The 20452-nt window shown below is 39.8% G+C and overlaps 1 protein-coding gene across 1 annotated transcript in view; it reads left to right on the top strand.

Annotated features, from left to right (window-relative positions):
- Nucleotides 1-717: 717 nt before the first annotated feature.
- Nucleotides 718-20452, top strand: part of kcnt1a (potassium sodium-activated channel subfamily T member 1a) — a gene marked incomplete at both ends in the record, with an annotated part of 40959 nt that continues 21224 nt past the window's right edge. Inside the window, 10 exons of the mRNA XM_083896747.1 lie at nucleotides 718-884; nucleotides 7099-7263; nucleotides 15152-15231; nucleotides 15439-15583; nucleotides 16243-16290; nucleotides 16533-16581; nucleotides 17754-17813; nucleotides 18108-18182; nucleotides 18993-19076; nucleotides 19351-19445. Of these exons, the coding sequence (XP_083752873.1) occupies nucleotides 718-884; nucleotides 7099-7263; nucleotides 15152-15231; nucleotides 15439-15583; nucleotides 16243-16290; nucleotides 16533-16581; nucleotides 17754-17813; nucleotides 18108-18182; nucleotides 18993-19076; nucleotides 19351-19445 (968 nt within the window). The remainder of the gene's footprint in view (nucleotides 885-7098; nucleotides 7264-15151; nucleotides 15232-15438; nucleotides 15584-16242; nucleotides 16291-16532; nucleotides 16582-17753; nucleotides 17814-18107; nucleotides 18183-18992; nucleotides 19077-19350; nucleotides 19446-20452) is intronic.

The raw sequence follows: 20452 nt of genomic DNA, 5'->3' as shown, positions 1-20452 counted from the left end.
CAATATTCTTCTTTGTAATTCTGTTACTCGTTTGTGAGATGTTGGAGTTGCAAACAACACATGCACTTTATGTCTCACTGCATTGATAAAAATTGAAAGAAAATCCCCTTGGTGACATTAAACTATACTTAAGTTCCACTACAAATATACTCAATAGCCTTGTGTTAAATATTACATCTTTAAGGCTTTTTTGGGGGGGTCACGGTGCTCATGTTAATGTCCATCAGTCAGTATTTTAACAGAAAGAGACTCACATCCTCCAACAGATGGAGCCAGTCTCCCTCACTCACCAGGAGTTGGGTGACAATTCCACAGTTGTCATGAGGTAAAACTCGTGTATGTACCCACTACCTCAGGAAGGACAGCTGTCATCATCATCATCTCTCTGATACACACACACACACTCATTGGTGTTCTGGATCTTGCTGAACAACCACCAGTTTTGTTTATTCCTGCTCTGATCTTCCATGCTGCAGTCAGTCAGTCAGTCAGTCAGTCTATTTGCAGAGTTGACCAGGTTCTTGTCTTGTCTTGTCTCTGTGTTGGCAGCCTCTCTTCTGTGTGGGCTGACTGACTGACTGTGTGACTGACTGTGAACTCCTCCAAACCTGCAGAAATGCACCTGCAAAGGTGAAGAAGAAGAAGAAGAACAACAACAACAACAGAAGCACGTCTTTCTCTCCGGGGCTCCTCTCCTTTGAGGCAGAGCAGCCTCCGATGCAATTAACCCGAGAAGGCGGATCCGTGAAGGGGGAATCCACGCTGACCACCGCAGCTCTCCAGTCCCACGGCAGCGACGGCTCTCTGGCCAAAATGTGCAGCGAATGTTACGTGAATCAGTCATTCGTGAACGACGATGGGACCGTGAACCACCACAAGCCACGGTAAGAGACGCACACACACACACACACGCACACACACACAGGTGGGGGGGAAACTTCTGATTTGAAGTTTTAAATGTTGCTTTTTCACAGTCAGTATTCGTTGCTCCTGTGTCCAATCTCATTGGAATCTGAGGATTAATGTATCTAAAGATGGCTCATACCACTTTTTGTGATCAATGTCATGTCTATCATGTCAATCAATCTATTGATATTGATCAGCTTCTTCAGTCAGTAATGCAGCGTTACATGTTTTACACACATAACAACGATGAAATGTAAACAGTAAAAAGTTGGGATGACACAGTTCCATTTTTTTGTGTCCGATACTGATAATGATATCACAAACTTGAGTATCCACCGATATCAGTCATTGAAGCTGTTAACATCACATTTGTGCTGTAGCCATTTAAAATGATTTCAAAGACATAATTGTCTAACTGTGTTACAAATATTCTTCTCCCATTAATGAAGATATAAGCAGCCCACAACATGACTCAGCTACAATGCTGTTTGTTTGTTTTTTACAGTCTGTGCATAAGGGTTCCAAAAGGGTCCTTCTACAAGGGCTGAGGTTCTACCTGGAACCATTTTGATCCAGAGAACCCTTCAAAATCCCTTTCGTTTAAAAGGGTTCTTGGTGGAACCCTCCAAAAGGGTTCTCCTATGAGGACAAGCCGAAGTACCTTATATGGTTCTACTTAGCACTTATTATTATAAGCGTGTAGGATCTTTGTATTGTATTGTACTTTTCTTTTTTCCTGATATCTGATCCAGTGATTTTGACTTGTATCGGACCGATATCCCGATACTGAATATTGTATGAGCTCCTCCCTAGTTGAAAGCCAAGGTAATAATAAATAGTAGCCATTCACTATTAACACCACAAATGTATAAGAAATATAGAAAAATTTTATATTTTAAAATGATAGAAAGTAGAATAATATATAACGTTTAACGCCGGACTGTCACACTTGACAATGAGTGCGTTTACATGCACACTAAAAAACTGATTATTATCAGGTTTTTGTAGTTAACTGGTTATTCAAGTGCTCATGTAAACGGAATAAACCGATATCATTATCAGTTTATTGCTGTTTAACACACTTAGGTTTCTGTCAATAATCTGATTTCTCAGAGACATGTATACACCTTAAACGGTTTACTCCAGTTACCCGATTATTGCCAGTAATCGTTTTTTTTAGTGTGCATGTAAACGTACTCGATGTGTGGGTCTGACGCTTGGTGCTGGAGGAGTTATCAGAGCTCAGCAGAGCGGTTTCTGTCGTGCTAAATGATGGTGATGTCCCCCATGTCCGTCTCTGGGTGCACTTTGTCCCCCAAAACACAACAACTTTGTCTGAGAGCTCTGTGGGTGTTGATGACTTAATTTGTAAAGTTGAAAATGTCTTAACTTGTGTCGCATTCAACTCAAACAAAGCAGAGTATAAGGGGACCGATAATGCAGTTTTGGCGACATTTCGGCTCCATTCAAAGTGAATCGGAAAGCATTTCAGTTGACGACTCCACTGTGTGATTCCAGTGTAAACAGAATGTAATCAGAATATTTAAAACATGGTATATTATCTACAAAGTAGACCGTGAAAGGCAGTGGTTAGCACTCTTGAACTCTGCAGCCAGAAGACTCGGGTTCGAGCTCTGCTTGGAACAAGGGTCTTTCTGCATGGAGTTTGCATGTTTTCCCTGCGTGTGCGTGGGTTTTCTCCAGGTTCTCCGGTTTCCTCCTACAGTCCAAAAACATGCAATATGGGGATTAGGTAAATTAGGTAAATTGGTCACTCTAAATTGACCGTAGTTGTGAACGTGAGAGTGACTGGTTGTTTGTCTCTCTGTGTCCATGCGATGGACCTATGTCAGCTGAGATTGGCACAGCACTCCTTTATGCTCCTGTGGAGGATAAAGCGGCAGAAAATGGATGGATGGAATATTACACGTTGAAAGTGTAATATAATAATATCCCCCGCCCGTCACTCACAGTCTGGTCACACGATCTCTTCCCAGCCTGTGATATTTATGGTTTTTACTTTTGCAGATAAATTGCACTGCTCCTGATGCTTAATATCATATTGGCTCTGCGTGGATCATCGTCTGTTTTTATTCTTGTTCTTCTTATTATGAAATGTTATTTTTCCAGCACCGGCTCCATACAGCTCTACAGTGTCTCGCTCACCTGTCATCATCACTGGTGTGTGTTCAGCTGCTCAGTGCCTGCAGCTCACTCTCAGCTCTCACTGTTACAGTGCAGATATGATCTCCTCTAACAAGGCTATAACGTTAGCGCTAATAACTCAGGCAATAAAACAATAACAGGCCTAATTGCAATATAATTTTTATTAAACAGCAAAATAACTATAGGAACCAATAATGTTTTATTGATGCTGTGTCAGAATCAGGTTTTTTTGTCAAGTTTCTTGCAGAATTTTAGTAAATGTAAAGTAAATAAAGGTAGTGAACACACTGAGATACAGTATAGAGAATTGCATTGGGTGTTTGACACAAAGCAATTTGGGAATTTCACTCAGAAGCAAAAAATCTCTCTGAATTTTATTGCTTGTAATTAGTGGGAATGCTGAGACACTGATTCCCAAATATATCATTTTCTTGTTTCCACCATTTTTTGGTCGCTCTCTTCTCGTACAGTTTTATTGTTTATCTACTGTTCACACATCAGATTCCAGCCATTCAAATGTATTGATGTGGTAAATCACATTTTGAAATATCGTTTCTGCCTTTAATCTGAACTGTTGGTGTAGTTAGTGAGCAGAAAAAGGGGCATAAGATGATGCTGTAATAATAATAATAAAGAAAATAGGAAAATAGTAGTTATACAGTACAGTCTCTACATGTTTTAAATGATTTACTTTCCACAATGATGTTTAACCTAACTAACTCTTTTATCACGTAAAAATGCTATATACATATGAAGGGTGAATGATGAGGACAGGTGAATCATTCACCTGTCCTAATATATATATATATATATATATATGTATATTATAATTGTTGATATCAACCAGAGGTGGAAAGAGTACTGAAATATTCTACCACCCTTTGATAAGATTTTACTTTAGTACAAGTTAAAGTACTGGTCTTAAAATCAACTCAAGTTAAAGTAAAAATAATAGCTCAGTTTATTCAGAGCAAGTTACTTTTTTCCACAAGGTTGTGGTTCTTGTCGTGCAAAAAGGACAAGGGGACAGAAATGTCACATGAATTGCTTTGAATTAAAGGCAAACCTTTACAAATTAAAGTGCTGACAAAATAAAATACGTTAATATGTAATGTATCAGTCAACATGGGTCAAAAGTCACAAATACTTTAACTTTCTCACTCACTCAGGGACCTTAATTAACGCCAATTCACCTGTCCTCATCATCATTCACCTGTCCTCCTCATTCACCTGTCTTCATCATCATTCACCTGTCCTCATCATTCACCTGTCCTCATCATCATTCACCTGTCCTCATCATTCACCTGTCCTCATCATCATTCACCTGTCCTCATCATCATTCACCTGTCCTCATCATTCACCTCTCCTCATCATCATTCACCTGTCCTCATCATTCACCCTTCATCATCATTCACCTGTCCTCATCATTCACCTGTCCTCATCATTCACCCTTCATCATCATTCACCTGTCCTCATCATTCACCTGTCCTCATCATTCACCCTTCATCATCATTCACCTGTCCTCATCATTCACCTCTCCTCATCATCATTCACCTGTCCTCATCATTCACCCTTCATCATCATTCACCTGTCCTCATCATTCATCTGTCATCATCATCATTCACCCTTCCTCATCATTCACCTGTCCTCATCATTCACCTGTCCTCATCATCATCATTCACCTGTCCTCATCATTCATCTGTCATTATCATAATTCACCCTTCCTCATCATTCACCTTTCCTCATCATCATCATTCACCTGTCCTCATCATCATTCACCTGTCCTCATCATTCACCTCTCCTCATCATTCACCCTTCATCATCATTCACCTCTCCTCATCATCATTCACCCTTCCTCATCATTCACCTGTCCTCATCATTCACCTGTCCTCATCATCATCATTCACCTGTCCTCATCATTCATCTGTCATTATCATAATTCACCCTTCCTCATCATTCACCTTTCCTCATCATCATCATTCACCTGTCCTCATCATCATTCACCTGTCCTCATCATTCACCTCTCCTCATCATTCACCCTTCATCATCATTCACCTCTCCTCATCATCATTCACCTGTCCTCATCACTCACTGCCAAAGTTTCAGATGTGTGATTTATTTTATCATAATTCAGGCCAACATTTTTTTTACTCAGTAATGGATGTGATTTAAAACAAAGTGAAGTACAGTTATTCCAAAAAACATACTTTAGTAAAAGTAAAATTAAACAAGTACACAAGTAATTCAATACTTTCCACTTCTTCCCCAAGCTGATTCTGTTCACAAGAAAAAAAGTGTGTGACAGGTGTGTGTTTGTAATGACTTTACCTCTGGGTCTTGTCTTGTTTTGGTCTCAGTGAAATGGATTTCTCAAAGCCTCATGGGAAATATCACCCTCCATCTAATATGCAGTAAGTTTGACAAGCGAAATGAAGAATTGTCTGACAGTCAGTCAGTGTGAGTAAAGAGATGGTGGAGCTGGAGGTAGAGTGGATCATGTACCATGTCTTTTTATAGAGAAGGTATACATTTAGCTGCTTTATCCTGGACTGAAAACTACGCCCGGCTCAGATCTGGAGTTTTCTAATTCGTCCTTTTTTTCCTTCAAGCAACCAAGTTCATCTTCACACCGATTCCTCTCCTGGAGTCAAAGGTGACATCCCACTGTGTCATACTCCTCCTTTGCATGTTACTCAGACTCTCAGGCTGTGATTGAATAAGGTGTGAAGTGAAGGAGTGACTCAATATCTGCAGGCATTAAGAAGAAGAAAAAAAAAACATTAGTGCAGAGATTGTGCTCATCACGAAGCTAATCGGAAAATTATTTTACAGGTTTTTTTAGTGTGATATCAAGATAAATCTGAGAGTATCTATTGTCATTATTATTATTATTATTATTAGACAAGGTTAATATCTGATAATTTGACTCAAGATGAGTAATTGTGTTGGTGGAGATAATAATGATCTTTACTTAAGTTAAAGCTACTTATCTCAGTGATATAAAAAATATGCACATTTTCTCATTATATGCACAATGCTTGTTATTAGGTACAGTACATAACAACTGAATATTGCAGTATAATGCTATTGTAACTCATTGAAGTAGGCAGATATAACAGATACTGTTTGGGTCTTTTTTGGAAATCATGCTCACTAAGTCACATGATAAATCCGAGGGGAGTGAAAGACAGCATTTGAAGTATCTGTATTGTTGTTTTTGTGTTATATTGATAACTCTTTGTTCCTGTGGGAGCATAAAACTGTCAATGTGATGAAGTAAGAGGGTACAAATCCATATATATTATGCAGTCATGCTGTCAAGACTGCAGAAACATCTGAAAAAAAACAACGCAAAAACAACAAGAACTGGTTCATCAAGGACTGGTTTCATCTTTTAGAAAGCATTTCATTTTTTAATGTAATATCTTGACATAAAAGTAACTTCTAACTATGTAAAATACACAATTTTACTCTAAAATGTATGGAAGTATAAGCACAGAGAACAAAAATAGAAATACTCATAAAGTAAGTCAAAACTTACAGAAGTGGGTTACGTACGACTGCAGGTTTAAGCCCTAAATAAATGTGATAAATAATACATTAAGTTAATACCAAAACACTGTAGAAATAATCAGAAGTCTGAGTTTAAAGTCCTACATCTGCTCCAGGGAAGTAAAAATACTTTGCATGAATGCAAACATAAGGCTGGTTGTTGTCTCACTGCCTGTGTGACTGCAGGCTCATGTTTGAATGTGTCATATTACAGATTAATACAGAGATCTGAAATGAAAACACAGAGAATTAAGTTCACGACTCTTCTGTGTTTTTCTTCTTCTATACTTTGTTTGTCTGCACCACCTGTATTTCTCTGTTGTTTTCCTTCCTTGCTTCCTCTCTTTCCCCCGTGCTCCCCGGTTCTTTTGCCAATTCTTCAAACTCCCCACAGCTTTGCCTCATCTGCTCTTTTAAATCCCTTCACGTTCCCTCTTCTTCTTCTTCTTTACTTTTCTCCCCGCCTCCCTCCAGCTCGTCTCCAGCACCACTTCAGACCAACAGCAACAGCAGCGAGGTTATCTTAGACATCTCCAGCCTTAAGATGGAGCAGCTGGAGAGCGAGGTGCCTCCACTCCCGCCTCGGTTCCGCTTCAGAGACCTGCTGCTCGGGGACCAGAGCTTTCAGAATGAAGACAGGTGAGCATCATAGTGGACGTAAAGGGGAACACAGGAAATGGGGTTAAGTGTTGTTTGACACAGAAACAACATATTTGCAGAGGTTGTGCCTGTTTTAACGTGTACGTGCTGGTCAACTAATTCAATAACCCTTAGAACACATTTAGTCTTTTCCATTACTATGTTAAAATGTAAATACAGAGGCTGTGCTTATATCCTTTTGTTTTGAGCAGACTTATAGGCAATCATCAGAGTGAGCCAACAGTTTGCTTGGCTCATTTTTATGAACAAAAATTAAAGAAAAATCGCCCCTTTATTACCGCAGCAGTGGACCAGATGTTAATATTCTTCTATATTCTATCTTATATTCTATGAACAACAGCTATGCAAGTCAGAACAGTGTGACAATGAAGCACCACGAAACTGGACAAACTGAATGGAACTCAGCCTTCATTAATGTGGTTATACTGTGACCTGCGGAAATGGCTGCTGTGCAAAGGGCCCACAAATTGTCCTGCTTCATAAGATATATGTTACTTTTTTAAAAACATGATCCACTATCTTAATACTTAATTGTAAAAGTATTTTTTAGACCCAAATGTGAATTTCTGGTAATTTTTTTGAAACCTACACTCTTAGAAGGGGTTCCAAAAGGGTCCCTCTACAAGGGCTGAGGTTCTACCTGGAACCATTTGCTTCTGAAAAGGGTATTTCAAGGGCTCTTGGTATCACCAGTGGTTCCAGTAAGAACAATTTTGATCCAGAGAACCCTTTAAAAACCCTTTTCTGAATAAAGGATTTTAAAAGGGTTCTTGGGGGAACCTTTATAAAAAGGTTCTACCTGGAGCCAAAAAGGGTTCTCCTATGAGGACAAGCCGAAGCACCTTATATGGTTCTACTTAGCACTTTTATTTCTAAAAGTATATGATAGTAAGCATCTTGAATCTTAAGGGAAAATGTAACACATTTGATTGTGATTATTTGTCCACGTACATTTGTTGTTTCACGTTGCTGCTCATAGACAGACCTATTTTCTCCGTCTAATGACATACTACTCAAGCCCTTTGTGTCGGTGTTTGTTGACGTTCACAGTTTCACAGTAAACATGTTTTCTTGTCTTGTCTGCGTTGTCTCAGAATATGCAAGCGCAGGTAGAAAGCAGTGTTTTTCTAACCCAGTTTAAAAGTCTCAGTGGTGAAAAGAGGAAACGAAGGCAGAAAACATGAGGAGTGCTGTCCATGGTGCTGAAAGTATCTGGTTTCTGAAGCGTTGTGGTTTTGAGGGTGGAGTGGAGTAGGACGTAGAAGTGCCTTTGTGATATTTAAAATTCTTCTTCCCCTCCCTTGATTCTGCTGTTTCCTCTGGTTTCCTTCATGTCATTTATTTTTGGGTTTCAAAGCATTGCCACAGCTGGGATTCAGATAGTTTCTGCTTCTCAATTTTGAGACAAAATGTCAAAGTTAGACTTAATGATTTAATTTTATTTTTTTTCTTAAAGAAAAACCATGAGTCATTTTTCTGTTAACACTTTCACTTTGAAGAGCACTTAATTCAGCAAATTACCTCAGTCGGTTTTGCACTTATTTTTGTTCCCTTTAAGATATTTATTCAGTGCAAAAATCTTGGATTCTGCCAGATGGACCTAGGAGGATTAAATGCAATTTGAATGTGATTACAGCAGCAGCAGCAGCAGCAGCAGCAGCGGCAGCAGCAAACCTCCAAGACTGCAGTGTTATTTGTAATATTTGATCTATCAGCTAGATGAGAAGAATCAAGTTTTGCCTTTCACTCAAAGATGATCTTCCCTGAGCCGTCCTTGGAACCTTGAAACAGCCACTGTTCTTGTAATCAGTTAAGCTGCCTACGTTTTTTAGTGGAGATTTAAACAGACCTCAGCCTGCAAATGACCCCGTCTTCTGTTCATAGTCCAGTTGGAGGTGATGATGCCCCAGGTTATAATGTCAGTGTTCAACCTCCAGGCTAGAAGTGAACTCCCAAAAGTCGCTGGCCCCATGTGCCCTTGCACACATCGTCCATCACTCAAAGAAAAAAAGAAGAAACACTCACATGCAAGCACACAGGCAATATCCACTAAATATTACGATAAATTTCCCATCCTGAGTTCTGCAGTCTTTCTCTCAGACCCAATCCTCCATCCATACATTCATATTTTCTCTTTTTGATTCATCTGCCACTAATCCTCATTCAAAAAAACAACAACATTTAATTTAAAAACCTTACATGTGTAATATATAAATGCAGGATGCCTACGTTACAATGTCACAGACACAGGAGTCATATCGACCCGGGGTCTTTGAATGCAACATGGGAAAACCACATTGAGTGGCTGTATAGTGTGGGAGAAGGGGGATGAAGTGGAATTACCTCACCTGCTATTTTCAACCGCACTGACTCACTAGTATATTATCCGTGAATAAATTACTACTTCAAACCCTTCAAATTTAGACAGGGCGAGGAGGTGGGAGGAACAGGAGGGAGCCAGGAAACTGAGCGGCGCCTCCTGAATTGTTCTTGACTTTAGACAAACTACAAGTGAAAGGTGTCCATTGTTCTATTTCGTCATCTCTCACGTTTCCCTTCACACACCATATACACAAGAGTGAACAGAAAGACAATAGCAAAAACAGCTTAATGAACAACAAAAGTGGCTCATTTTGTTTCACACAATTCTCCAGCTAATCATCCTCACACCAACTCTTATGATCTTTGGCAAGAATCATGTGATTTGGTTCAAAAACATCTTGAAATCTCTCACTTGTGAAGCTTAAACGTCCACATCAGCAGAGAAAAAAACTGCTGCTTCTGCCTTTAAGTCACACACATTTAAACACCTGTAGGAATCATGCTGTTGGCCTGGTGTCACATGCAGCAACACCAACAAATGGACAGTGAGTGAGTGAGTAAGTAAGTGAGTGCTCATCCATCCAGTTGCTATACTGTATGTCACAGTGAATGTTGCACAGCTTTTGTCAGCTTTGTCAGGGGCTGCAGTGCTTCTGGAGCGAGGACCAAGCTGCAACAGCATCAGTTAGGGTTATTCCTGTCATGGCAACGTTGCTGTGGCAACAGGCCCGCGCAAAAGAGAGAGAGAGAGGGGGGGGGGGGGGGATAGGGAGAGCAAAAGAATAGACAGAAAATAGATTTTTAGCCTATACATTTTTTATATAAATGTAAATATTCCAGTAAACACGTGAAAAGATGCTCCCTGGACCTGGAGGAAAGAGCAGGAATCTGCAGCCACAGTCCTGACTCACTATTTAGCAGACAGATCATGTGAAAGGTCCAAGGTGCCGTTTATCAGATAATATCAAAGATCTGTGATATATTATAAAAAAAAGAAGAAGATCTGAACACTAATTAGTATCTACTTTTATAATATTTTTTTCTTCCAAAGCACAAAAACAATTAATCTTGCGACAAACACTGTTGGAATTGTAGAGCAGTGAGGAGGCGCGTTGGTCAAGGAGCTTTAAGTGTCTGCAGTGAAGCAGCTGCCTGCACGAGTCCCGGACTATGGATCCAAAGACCGTCATCCCGACCTGGGCCATTCCGTCCGTGCGCACGTGGAGGTCGGAGTCTTTTGGCAGTGACGCCGGGCAGAGGTAGGAGGGTCTGATGCGCTGATGTCAGTGAGCCTGCAGCTCGGCTCGATGTGGTGAAGCGACTGCGACATTAGGGCGAATGTTTTGTTTTTTTTTCCCCTGAGAGAAACACAGTTGCTGCACGAGTTTGGATGAAAACGCGCGGCTGCGCTCGGACGCACAGAAATACCCGCGTGTTTATTCATTCAGGCCCTAAGTAAACAAGCCGAAAATCAGAGAGTATGTATTTATTTGACGCGTGGACACACTTCGTGTCTTCACTTTGTTACTGCAAATGCACGGTGTGCAGATATTTATTTTTAAGTAGCAATTTGCCAGATTGTCATTTTATCATTTTCTTTTCATTATTTCAAGTAGGTTAGTTACCTGTTAAATTGTGATAGAGTTGTTAATGACTAGTGGTGCTGTGCATTGGCAATTAATCTGGTTCAAAGGTTGTGCTATTTGGAACAGTGTCCAGTCTGCTGCAGCCCTAACCTTAACCCAGACACTAAAACTCAGTTCATTCATTCCATTTTCTTCTTTTAAAAATGTACAACTGTTATGAATTGTTTACTATTTGTTTGTTGTTGATGTTTCTCCTCTTGTTTTTTGTGTGCAGTTTATGTGACCGCTTGTTGTGCCGCCTCTTGCCCAGGTCGTCCTTGTAAATCAGAATTGGGTGTGCACACTCTTTACTATCATTCCATGTCACTGGCCCTTTATCTACAGCTGTTTTTCTATATTTATTTGTATGATAACGTCCTCCTTTATGTAACCTTTGTGTTTCTGTGAGCTCTCGTGTCCCTATGTTATTGTTTCCCTGAATCCTTTTTATCCCTTGTCATCAAACTGCCAAATTATCCTCAGGCTATAACCTGGCATATTTACATTTTGATGTAAATTAATATGAATTGTCCTTTACCTTAAAGGTGCCATATGTAAGAATGTGGCCAAAAACGGTTACTACATTCAAATTCAAAATACAGAGGTCTTTTAGGTTTCGTTTTCTGACGTAACTGGCAACCCGTGGTTGCGCGGCAGCTTAGACTCTATTGACTGCAATGATTGGTAGACGGCGGTAGGTGGCGCCGTACATGCCAAAACATAGTTTCAAAACATAAACATGATTTGCAGTCTGCAAAATATTTTTTTAGAAGGAGGATTTTATGGCCAGTTGCTTTAGATTTATTACATAATGCACCTTTAACTAAATAAATAAATAAATAAAATAAGAATTAGGTACATATCCCAGTACAGGGGTGGTGATATTCAATTCACGCCAGCGCCACATCATCATATCATACATTATCTCAAGGCTCTGTATAGTCAGGGAAAACCTTTACAATATTATCGAGAAGAGAAACCAAACAATTCACACAGTGAGCAAACACTGTAGGCATCAGTAGAGAGAAAAAAACTCCCTTTAACAAAAGAAATCTCTGACAGAAGCAGACTCAAAGACGTGCAGCCATCTGCCTCGACCACTTGGGGTGAAAGGAAAAATGGGGACAGAAAGGACAAGAGGGAGGTGAGGGAGAGATAGAAGTGAGAGTCTATCGGAATCAGTTATGGCATATTTACAAGCAGCAGCAGAGATTGTTAATAAAAATTGTACTGATATCAACTTTAATGATGAGCAGAATAATAATGGTCTGATATGATGTGCTTGAAAATAGCCTCAAAACTGGACCTGGATCCTGCAGCCTGCAAGATGAGGACACAGAGAGGCACAAAGATACACTCTAGGGAGAGAAAGAAACATAATGAAGCCATATTCATAGTCTCCATTGGGAATGTATAAGTGAAGCGAGATATTGCACATTTGCTTCCCCGCCAACGTCATCTATTACATAAAAAACTCAAAATAACGATGTCATGTGCATAAACGGCAACGCTAAACTGTTTTCTTTGATTAGTGAGAGGAGTGGAAGGAAGTCAAATGGGTAAAAAGCCCCAAGTGGTTGGAGGCTTAAATGGAACACAAAACCACTGTCAAGTCGTATCATGCCAGGAAATGTGATATTTTAGTGCATATTTTACACATAATTAGCCATCTTTTATCAACAATAACCTGGTGATTTTTCTTCTCTCTCTCGTACTCGGTGACTCGCTTGACCTTTAAAATGTCAGAGAACAGTGAAAAAATGTTGATTGCAATAAGTGAAATGTCTCCAAAAAACCCTCAAAAAACAAGGCCGGTTGATTTCCTAGGCTACGACGGCGACCGTGGATGACACACACACACAGAGAGAGAGAGTCTGCACAGACAGACCTGCAGCTGAAGAGCTGATGCGATAACACAGATGTTTGCACTTGCAGACCTCGATCCGTCACATTCAGTTCATTCTAGAAGAGCTGATTAATCCCAGAGCTGCGTGTCTGATTGCCTGAAACTCCACTGTGACACTGGAGCGTATGACTAATATCAGTGCACTGCAGCTACTAATTGTGTGCTCAACAAGAGCTGATTAAGGGTCATTACTTTGAATCATTTTGTGTGTGTGTGTGTGTGGGTGGGTTAAGGGGACAGACAGACAGACAGACAGACAGACAGCTCCAACTGTACTAGCACTCTCATATATGACATGACAGACATTGCTTAGTTGAAGTGTCTTTACTTCCACAGCTCATCTCTGCCCTGCTGCTGTCCACATCTGTTGTCACATCTCTTCACGGAGCGACGCTTTGTCTCTCCGTGTTCTCTGGTTCATCTTTGAAGGGCTTTCTCTTTTTTATTACGCACTTGTAGACATGAAGCATCCCCCCCCCCCCACACAAACTGCCTTTTCTTTCCCACTGTGACTCTCTCAGACATGAACACAGGAGACCATGGGGGTTACTGCAGGAGAGGCTGGAGCAACCATCCTCAAATTCTTCTAATCTCTCCTGCTTCCGCTCACTTTTTTCTCCTCTGTGTTAAAAGTATAAAAGTCTGTACGTTTTCAAAGTATTTACTTGTACTTCATCTCTGCCTCCTTTCTTCCCCCTCCCCCCTCCTCCTGGGCGCTTAACTCTGCTCCTTCATCATTAATCCAATTGTATGTTTAGATAAGTGCGACAAAGTTACTTCCAGTTGCTTTGGCAACACAAAACCAGGTTTTTTGTTTGACGTAAAAGAGCAACAGGAGGGAAGTTCAAAGTACATTTGGCATTTTATTGGAATTCAAGGAAACTTTGTGTTACATTTTATTTTAAAACAGGATAAAAACAACCAAAAAGTATAAATAGAAATAATATGGAGCCCAGGTACGGTCGCGGTGGTGCGTTTCCTTGATACTTTTTGAGTTCCCTCGCAATAGATTTTGAGTTGCCTTTCACTCTCAATACTTTTTCACGTTCCTTCCCAATAGTTTTCCCTCCCTGTTGCTCAATACTTTTTACGTTCCCTTGCAATACTTCTGTACCCAGAGCTCCCCTGGCTCTCCCCATGTCACAGACGGCCCTGTCTGCCCGTGCATTGGCACTTTCTCCTTGCGAGAACTCCCCTGAGAACCGCCCCACACCCTCCCAGCATTCATCCAGAGCTCCACAGTTTCAATTAATGGAGTGGGGAGCAAGTGCCAATGCACGGCCAGACAGGGCTACCTAAAAATATACTTCCCACCATGACCCTACCCAGCCTCCGTAGGGAATAAGACTCAAGCATGCAATTAAGTGATTAAGTTAAACAAGCTGTGGGTTAATAATCACCCCTTACAACGTCCAGTGTCGAACCCTTGATAAGACTGTTGACTGCAACACACAGTGCACTCCGCTGCTCAGCCTCCATTTCCAAATCACTTCAGGGAACTTCAGTGGCCTTCACATACTGGAAATGATGTCATTTTTCTTCATTTGCATGTTCGTAGCCTTCTGCTTCAAAACTCACACTGTGGCTGGTTGTCTGTTCTGGCTGCTGTGGAAATGAAATGATGATGAGCTTAGACCTAGACTAGATCTTAAAATGGTAGGATAGATGTCTTTTTTTTCATATAGGAAGTGTAGCCCTTGAAAGTTAAACCTACAATAATAAAAATGAAATATATAGAATTTTTATAATTTGATATTAATTCTTAGCAAAAATCATCATCTGAACTGCAACAGCTGCTCTTCAGCTCCTGTGGTTTGCTCCGTCTGCCCTCCGGTAACCCTGTTTTGTAAAAATGAGAACAAAATCAAAACGGATAATTACCCAACTCCCCTCTGGCACATGATTAGAAAAACATCTTGATGAATATTCATGCTGTGTAAAAAAGGTGGCTCTTCTACTAAACTTCTACTGTTATGGCTTCCTCACAGTTCCTCTCTTCCTCTTCCCCCGTTAGGGTGCAAGTCGAGTTTTACGTCAATGAAAACACCTTTAAGGAGCGTCTGAAGCTTTTCTTCATCAAAAACCAAAGATCGAGTAAGTGGACGGAGCAGGCAAGTAATCGTCTTAAGCTCAGTGAATTGGCTGTTGCATAATTGAAAAGGTCCATTAAAGGACACCACAGTGAAACCAACACAAACAATTGTTTGTGTCATAAGAGACAGATGGATATAGATGTTAGCAACTATAGATTCTCTTATTTTTCCCTCACAATCCCCCTCTCCCTTTCTCTCTCCACTTAAGGCCTAAGGATTCGAGTGTTCAACTTCTCGCTGAAGCTGCTCACCTGTCTGCTGTACATCATCAGAGTGGTTACAGACCCTGGTCAGGGCGCCAGTGCCAGCAACAGCACAGAACAACAAATCACTCCCAGTGGCAACAACAAATGGTTTGTTTACACTTATAGGGGAACGTTTGAGTCATATCAGGCGCAGAAATAATAGATGAAAATAGACGAAACATTGAAAACAATGTTGATAATTAAATGAAACCCTGAGTTAGTTCATGCAGGACATGGTTGACATCCTCCCCTGCAGTAGTCAGCTGACCGTAGTCTATTGACGCTTTTCCACGATACAGTTCCAGCACAGTACAGCTTGACTCGGTTTGGTATGGTTTTCTATTACTACAGTAGCTCCTCAACAGGGGCGGTGTCATCAAAGCACAGTTGCATGAAATTGCTGTGACGTCGTTTTTTTTAACACAAAGACACAAACTATCACGTTTTCTTCTCAGAATGTATGCAATCATTTATGTGTAAATAGCTGCTCCTGAAATTAGCTTCCCCTGTTCAAAGACCATGTATATCATGTACATGCTAATCTATATGAATATAATTAGCTAATACAGTATGCTGTATGATATGCAATATATATTTAACAGTAACGCAAGGTATTATAATATGCAACATGAATTAATATGAATGCAAACTAATAATATAATGGAATAGTTAAGGATACAAGAGTAAAATAAACACATGCATTAGGTTTTTATTGCTAGTGTTTACTGTTTTGTTGTCTTGTTCTCACCTTCATCACTGTGCTGCAGTGTTGACTGTCAGTGGAACGGATCAGTGCAGGACAGAGAAATTAATTGGTAAGCAGAAAAACTATGTTTGTTTATTTCAGCTGTTTGTTAATTATCTTATCTCGCAAACTGCACCTAACCTTGTTATTTAACCGTGAATGCAATATAGTTGAGTTATTGTTATTATCTATAACAGTTATCATCAACAACATATTGATTCATTAACAGCTCAGTGTTGCATTTATCTAATTGTCCATGAAATATACTGTGCACTAATGCACATTTGGTGTAAAAACTCTTTTGTGTGACAGGGAGCTGATCTTCTGGGTGGATAGAAAAACTCCTGTCTGGGCCATTCAAGTGAGTCACTACCAGAGGTGGAGAGGAATGAATTACATTTCTTGCCTTTCTATAACTGAGTAGGTTTTTTTTTTTTTTGGAAGTAATTAAAAAAAGTAGTTCACTACATTTTAAATCACATGTTACTGAGTAAAAAAAAAGTAAAGATGTTGCACACTGGAAACTTTGGCAGTGAATGATCATAACAGGTGAAAGATGATTAGGACAGGTGAACGATGATGAGGACAGGGAAACGATGATTAGGACAGGGGAACGATGATGAGGACAGGGGAACGATGATGAGGACAGGGGAACGATGATTAGGACAGGGGAACGATGACTAGGACGGGGGAACGATGATGAGGACAGGGGAACGATGATGAGGACAGGGGAACGATGATTAGGACAGGGGAACGATGATGAGGACAGGGGAACGATGATGAGGACAGGGGAACGATGACTAGGACGGGGGAACGATGATGAGGACAGGGAAACGATGATTAGGACAGGGGAACGATGATGAGGACAGGGGAACGATGATGAGGACAGGGGAACGATGACTAGGACGGGGGAACGATGATGAGGACAGGGAAACGATGATTAGGACGGGGGAACGATGATTAGGACAGGGGAACGATGATGAGGACAGGGGAACGATGATGAGGACAGGGGAACGATGATTAGGACAGGGGAACGATGACTAGGACGGGGGAACGATGATGAGGACAGGTTTAATGATGATGATGACAGGTGAACTGGCATTAATTAAGGTCCCTGAATGAGTGAGAAAGTTAAAGTTGTGTCCTTTGACCTATTTTGACTAATGTGTTTTGACATTATGTGTTCACGTATTTTATTTTTTAACACATAATATTTTATTACACAAGAAAGTTCCCCAACCTTGTTAAAATAGTAACATAGTAAATTTTAAACAAGCTACTTTTTTACTTTAATGAGTACATTTTAAAACCAGTACTTTTACTTAAGTAAAATTTTATCAAAAATAGTGGTACTTTTACTTGAGTAGAATATGTCAGTGCTCTTTCCACCTCTGGTGTATACTACAGATACAAACTTTATGAACTTCTGTTTGAACATCTAATCTAAACTCATATATGCTGTACCACCTCTGAATTTGTTGTCGTGCTGCAAATACGTGTGTGTCTTTAATGTCGTCTGTTTGGTTTTCGCAGGTAATTGTGGCCATTATAAGTTTCCTGGAGACGATGTTGCTGATGTATCTGAGCTACAAGGTGCGACACACACACACACACACACACACACACACACACACACACACACATGATTAATACAGTCTGTACAATTAGTCATTGAAAGTCTGAGACTGACAATCTATAAGTGGGATAATTATCCACAGTCATTTGTCACGGCGATCTTGAATTCAGACTGTAGACCGTACTAATTACAGGATCTGGTTTAGGTGAAATATTAAGTGCTCGTCCAAAGTGACAGACGACAATGAAGCGGTGACTCACTGTGCATTGTGCGCCTACAGTTGAAAGAGTTTTTTATTTTTTTTATTTTAGGGGAACATTTGGGAGCAGATTTTCCAGGTGTCCTTTCTTCTGGAGATGATCAACACCGTTCCCTTCATCATAACAGTAAATATGACCACACTAAAACACTCATTTCTCTTCTTATGGAGAGTATGTGTTTGGTTTTATTAGTGTTGCGTTATAGTCCTGTCACATGTTGTCTCTGTCTGTCATTTTAACTTTACGAGCATGTTGTGAACAGCTGTTCTCTGTTGTTTTCACATCTCGTCAATGTTTGCATTTGAGAATAGCTGCCATAAAAAAGTATTGCGTTTCAGCACCACAGTCAATGGAGGTGTTAAAATATTAAAAAGAGCTGGTTGTTTGTTGCATTTAGGCATTTCTTTTTATCATCTTGCCCTAATTTTATCGTTATTGTTGCACTTTTAGTTTTAGTACCATTTACCTGGGTTTTTATCTCAGCTTCTATGTTTATTTTATACTTGTATTTCACCTGTGTTGCCTTTTCTCCTGATTTTGTAGTTATTATTGCGCTCGTTTATGTGTTTTTAAGAATAAAACTTTTATTTTCTGTTTTTATTTGTTCATATTAACATTTATTTTCAGATTTCCTTTTCATGCCGATATTTGACCATTGTTTTATGGGTGTATCTTCTAAATTTGCATATTTGTGTACATTTAATGTAATATTTGGTGTGTTCTCAGTTTCTCAATTTCAGTAAGATTCGTCATTTGTCTTTTCATTTTAATGTGTATCCCTGTTCCTTTTGTGCTTGGGTACAAAAGGCTTTTGTACCCAAGCACAAAGTAATTTACATATTATCATAATCATATATTTCACTGAGTGTGAGATGTTGTTGAGGAACAATACATAAGTGAGTGAGTGAGTCGAAGTGTGTTTCCCTCGCTCCTCAGATCTTCCGGCCCTCGATTCGGAACATCTTCATCCCCGTGTTTCTCAACTGCTGGCTGGCCAAATGTGCTCTGGAGAATATGATTGTGAGTGTGAAAACATTAACATTCTGCGTTAATGACTCTCTTACGAAGAGATGCTGCTCTGACTGTGTGCAGCCTGGAGGGCTCTCACTGAAGCTTCGTGTACTTTTTTTCACAGAGAAAAAACATTTTCTACAAACTAATTTTTCCTGTCCTGGCTACTATAAGTAAAGTAGATGTTTGCTGTATGAATGTTTGCGACCTTGAGTTTTGTAGCGTCAGAAATGATGAATATTCAGACCTTGTGTAGTCATGTTCGGTATGCTGTTGTTTGTAGAACGACGTGCACAGAGCCATCCAGAGGACCAACTCAGCCATGTTCAACCAGGTCCTGATTCTCATCTGCACCTTACTCTGCCTCGTTTTCACCGGGTGAGGCTGCTTTTGTTATGACTGTCATTTTCAAACTGGGTTTATATCATCAAATGATTCGAATGATTCTGAAAACTTTACTATGTGTTTGACATAATATCATCAAAACATTTAAGCTTTTTTAAAGGCGCCATATGAAAGAATGTGGACAAAAACGGTTACTACATTCAAATTCAAAATACTGAGGTCTTTTAGGTTTCGTTTTCTGACGTAACTGGCAACCCGTGGTTGCTCGGCAGCTGAGACTCTACCGACTGCAGTGATTGGTAGACGGCGGTAGGTGGCGCCACATGCCAAAACAAGATTTCAAAACATAAACCTGATTTGCAGTCTGCAAAATGTTTTTTTAATGCAAATATTTTGGCTGCACTGTTGTTGTTGGTGAGTTCAGTTTGTTATATGAACATTATTCCTGAGTCTCTGTGACATATTAGGAGGATTTTATGGCCAGTTGCTTTAGATTTATTACATAATGCACCTTTAAGCTGCAGAGTTACATTAGAATGATATATAATGCTCAGAAATGGGACCGTTTATGCAGAGAAAAGTTGGGGCTGGTAACACTTGAGTGTCTGGATCATTTAAAGCCTAATTATTTATAAACCCTTGAGCCTTAAAAAAAACAGAAATACAGAATATAAAGAAAAAAGTTTTCCAACAATAAAAACCAATGCACATTTATTTGTTGAGTCGTGGAAATACCCCAGGCAATAAATAAGTCTTAAAACTCAAATAACGTATAATAAATTATAGTCAATACAATAGTCCCGTAACATTAACTGTTAATATAGCGTCCCAGATGTATGATCTGTATTTCTTCTGTATTAGCTTTGATTGTCGATGATGCATGCTTATATTTTACAATCCTGTACAAGTAAGTGCAATCCATTCCCAGTGATATGTAAAACAATCCCTCATTTCTCTCTGAATAACTGTATTATTTGTCACAGTTGGACTTCATGCTGCAGGTAGTGACTAACACTGGTTAGTCATAAAAAGTTGACTTT

This window comes from Microchirus variegatus (assembly GCF_963457635.1).
Source record: "Microchirus variegatus genome assembly, chromosome: 1".
NCBI classification, from domain to species: Eukaryota; Metazoa; Chordata; class Actinopteri; order Pleuronectiformes; family Soleidae; genus Microchirus; species Microchirus variegatus.
This window is presented reverse-complemented; position numbering and strand designations above follow the sequence as displayed.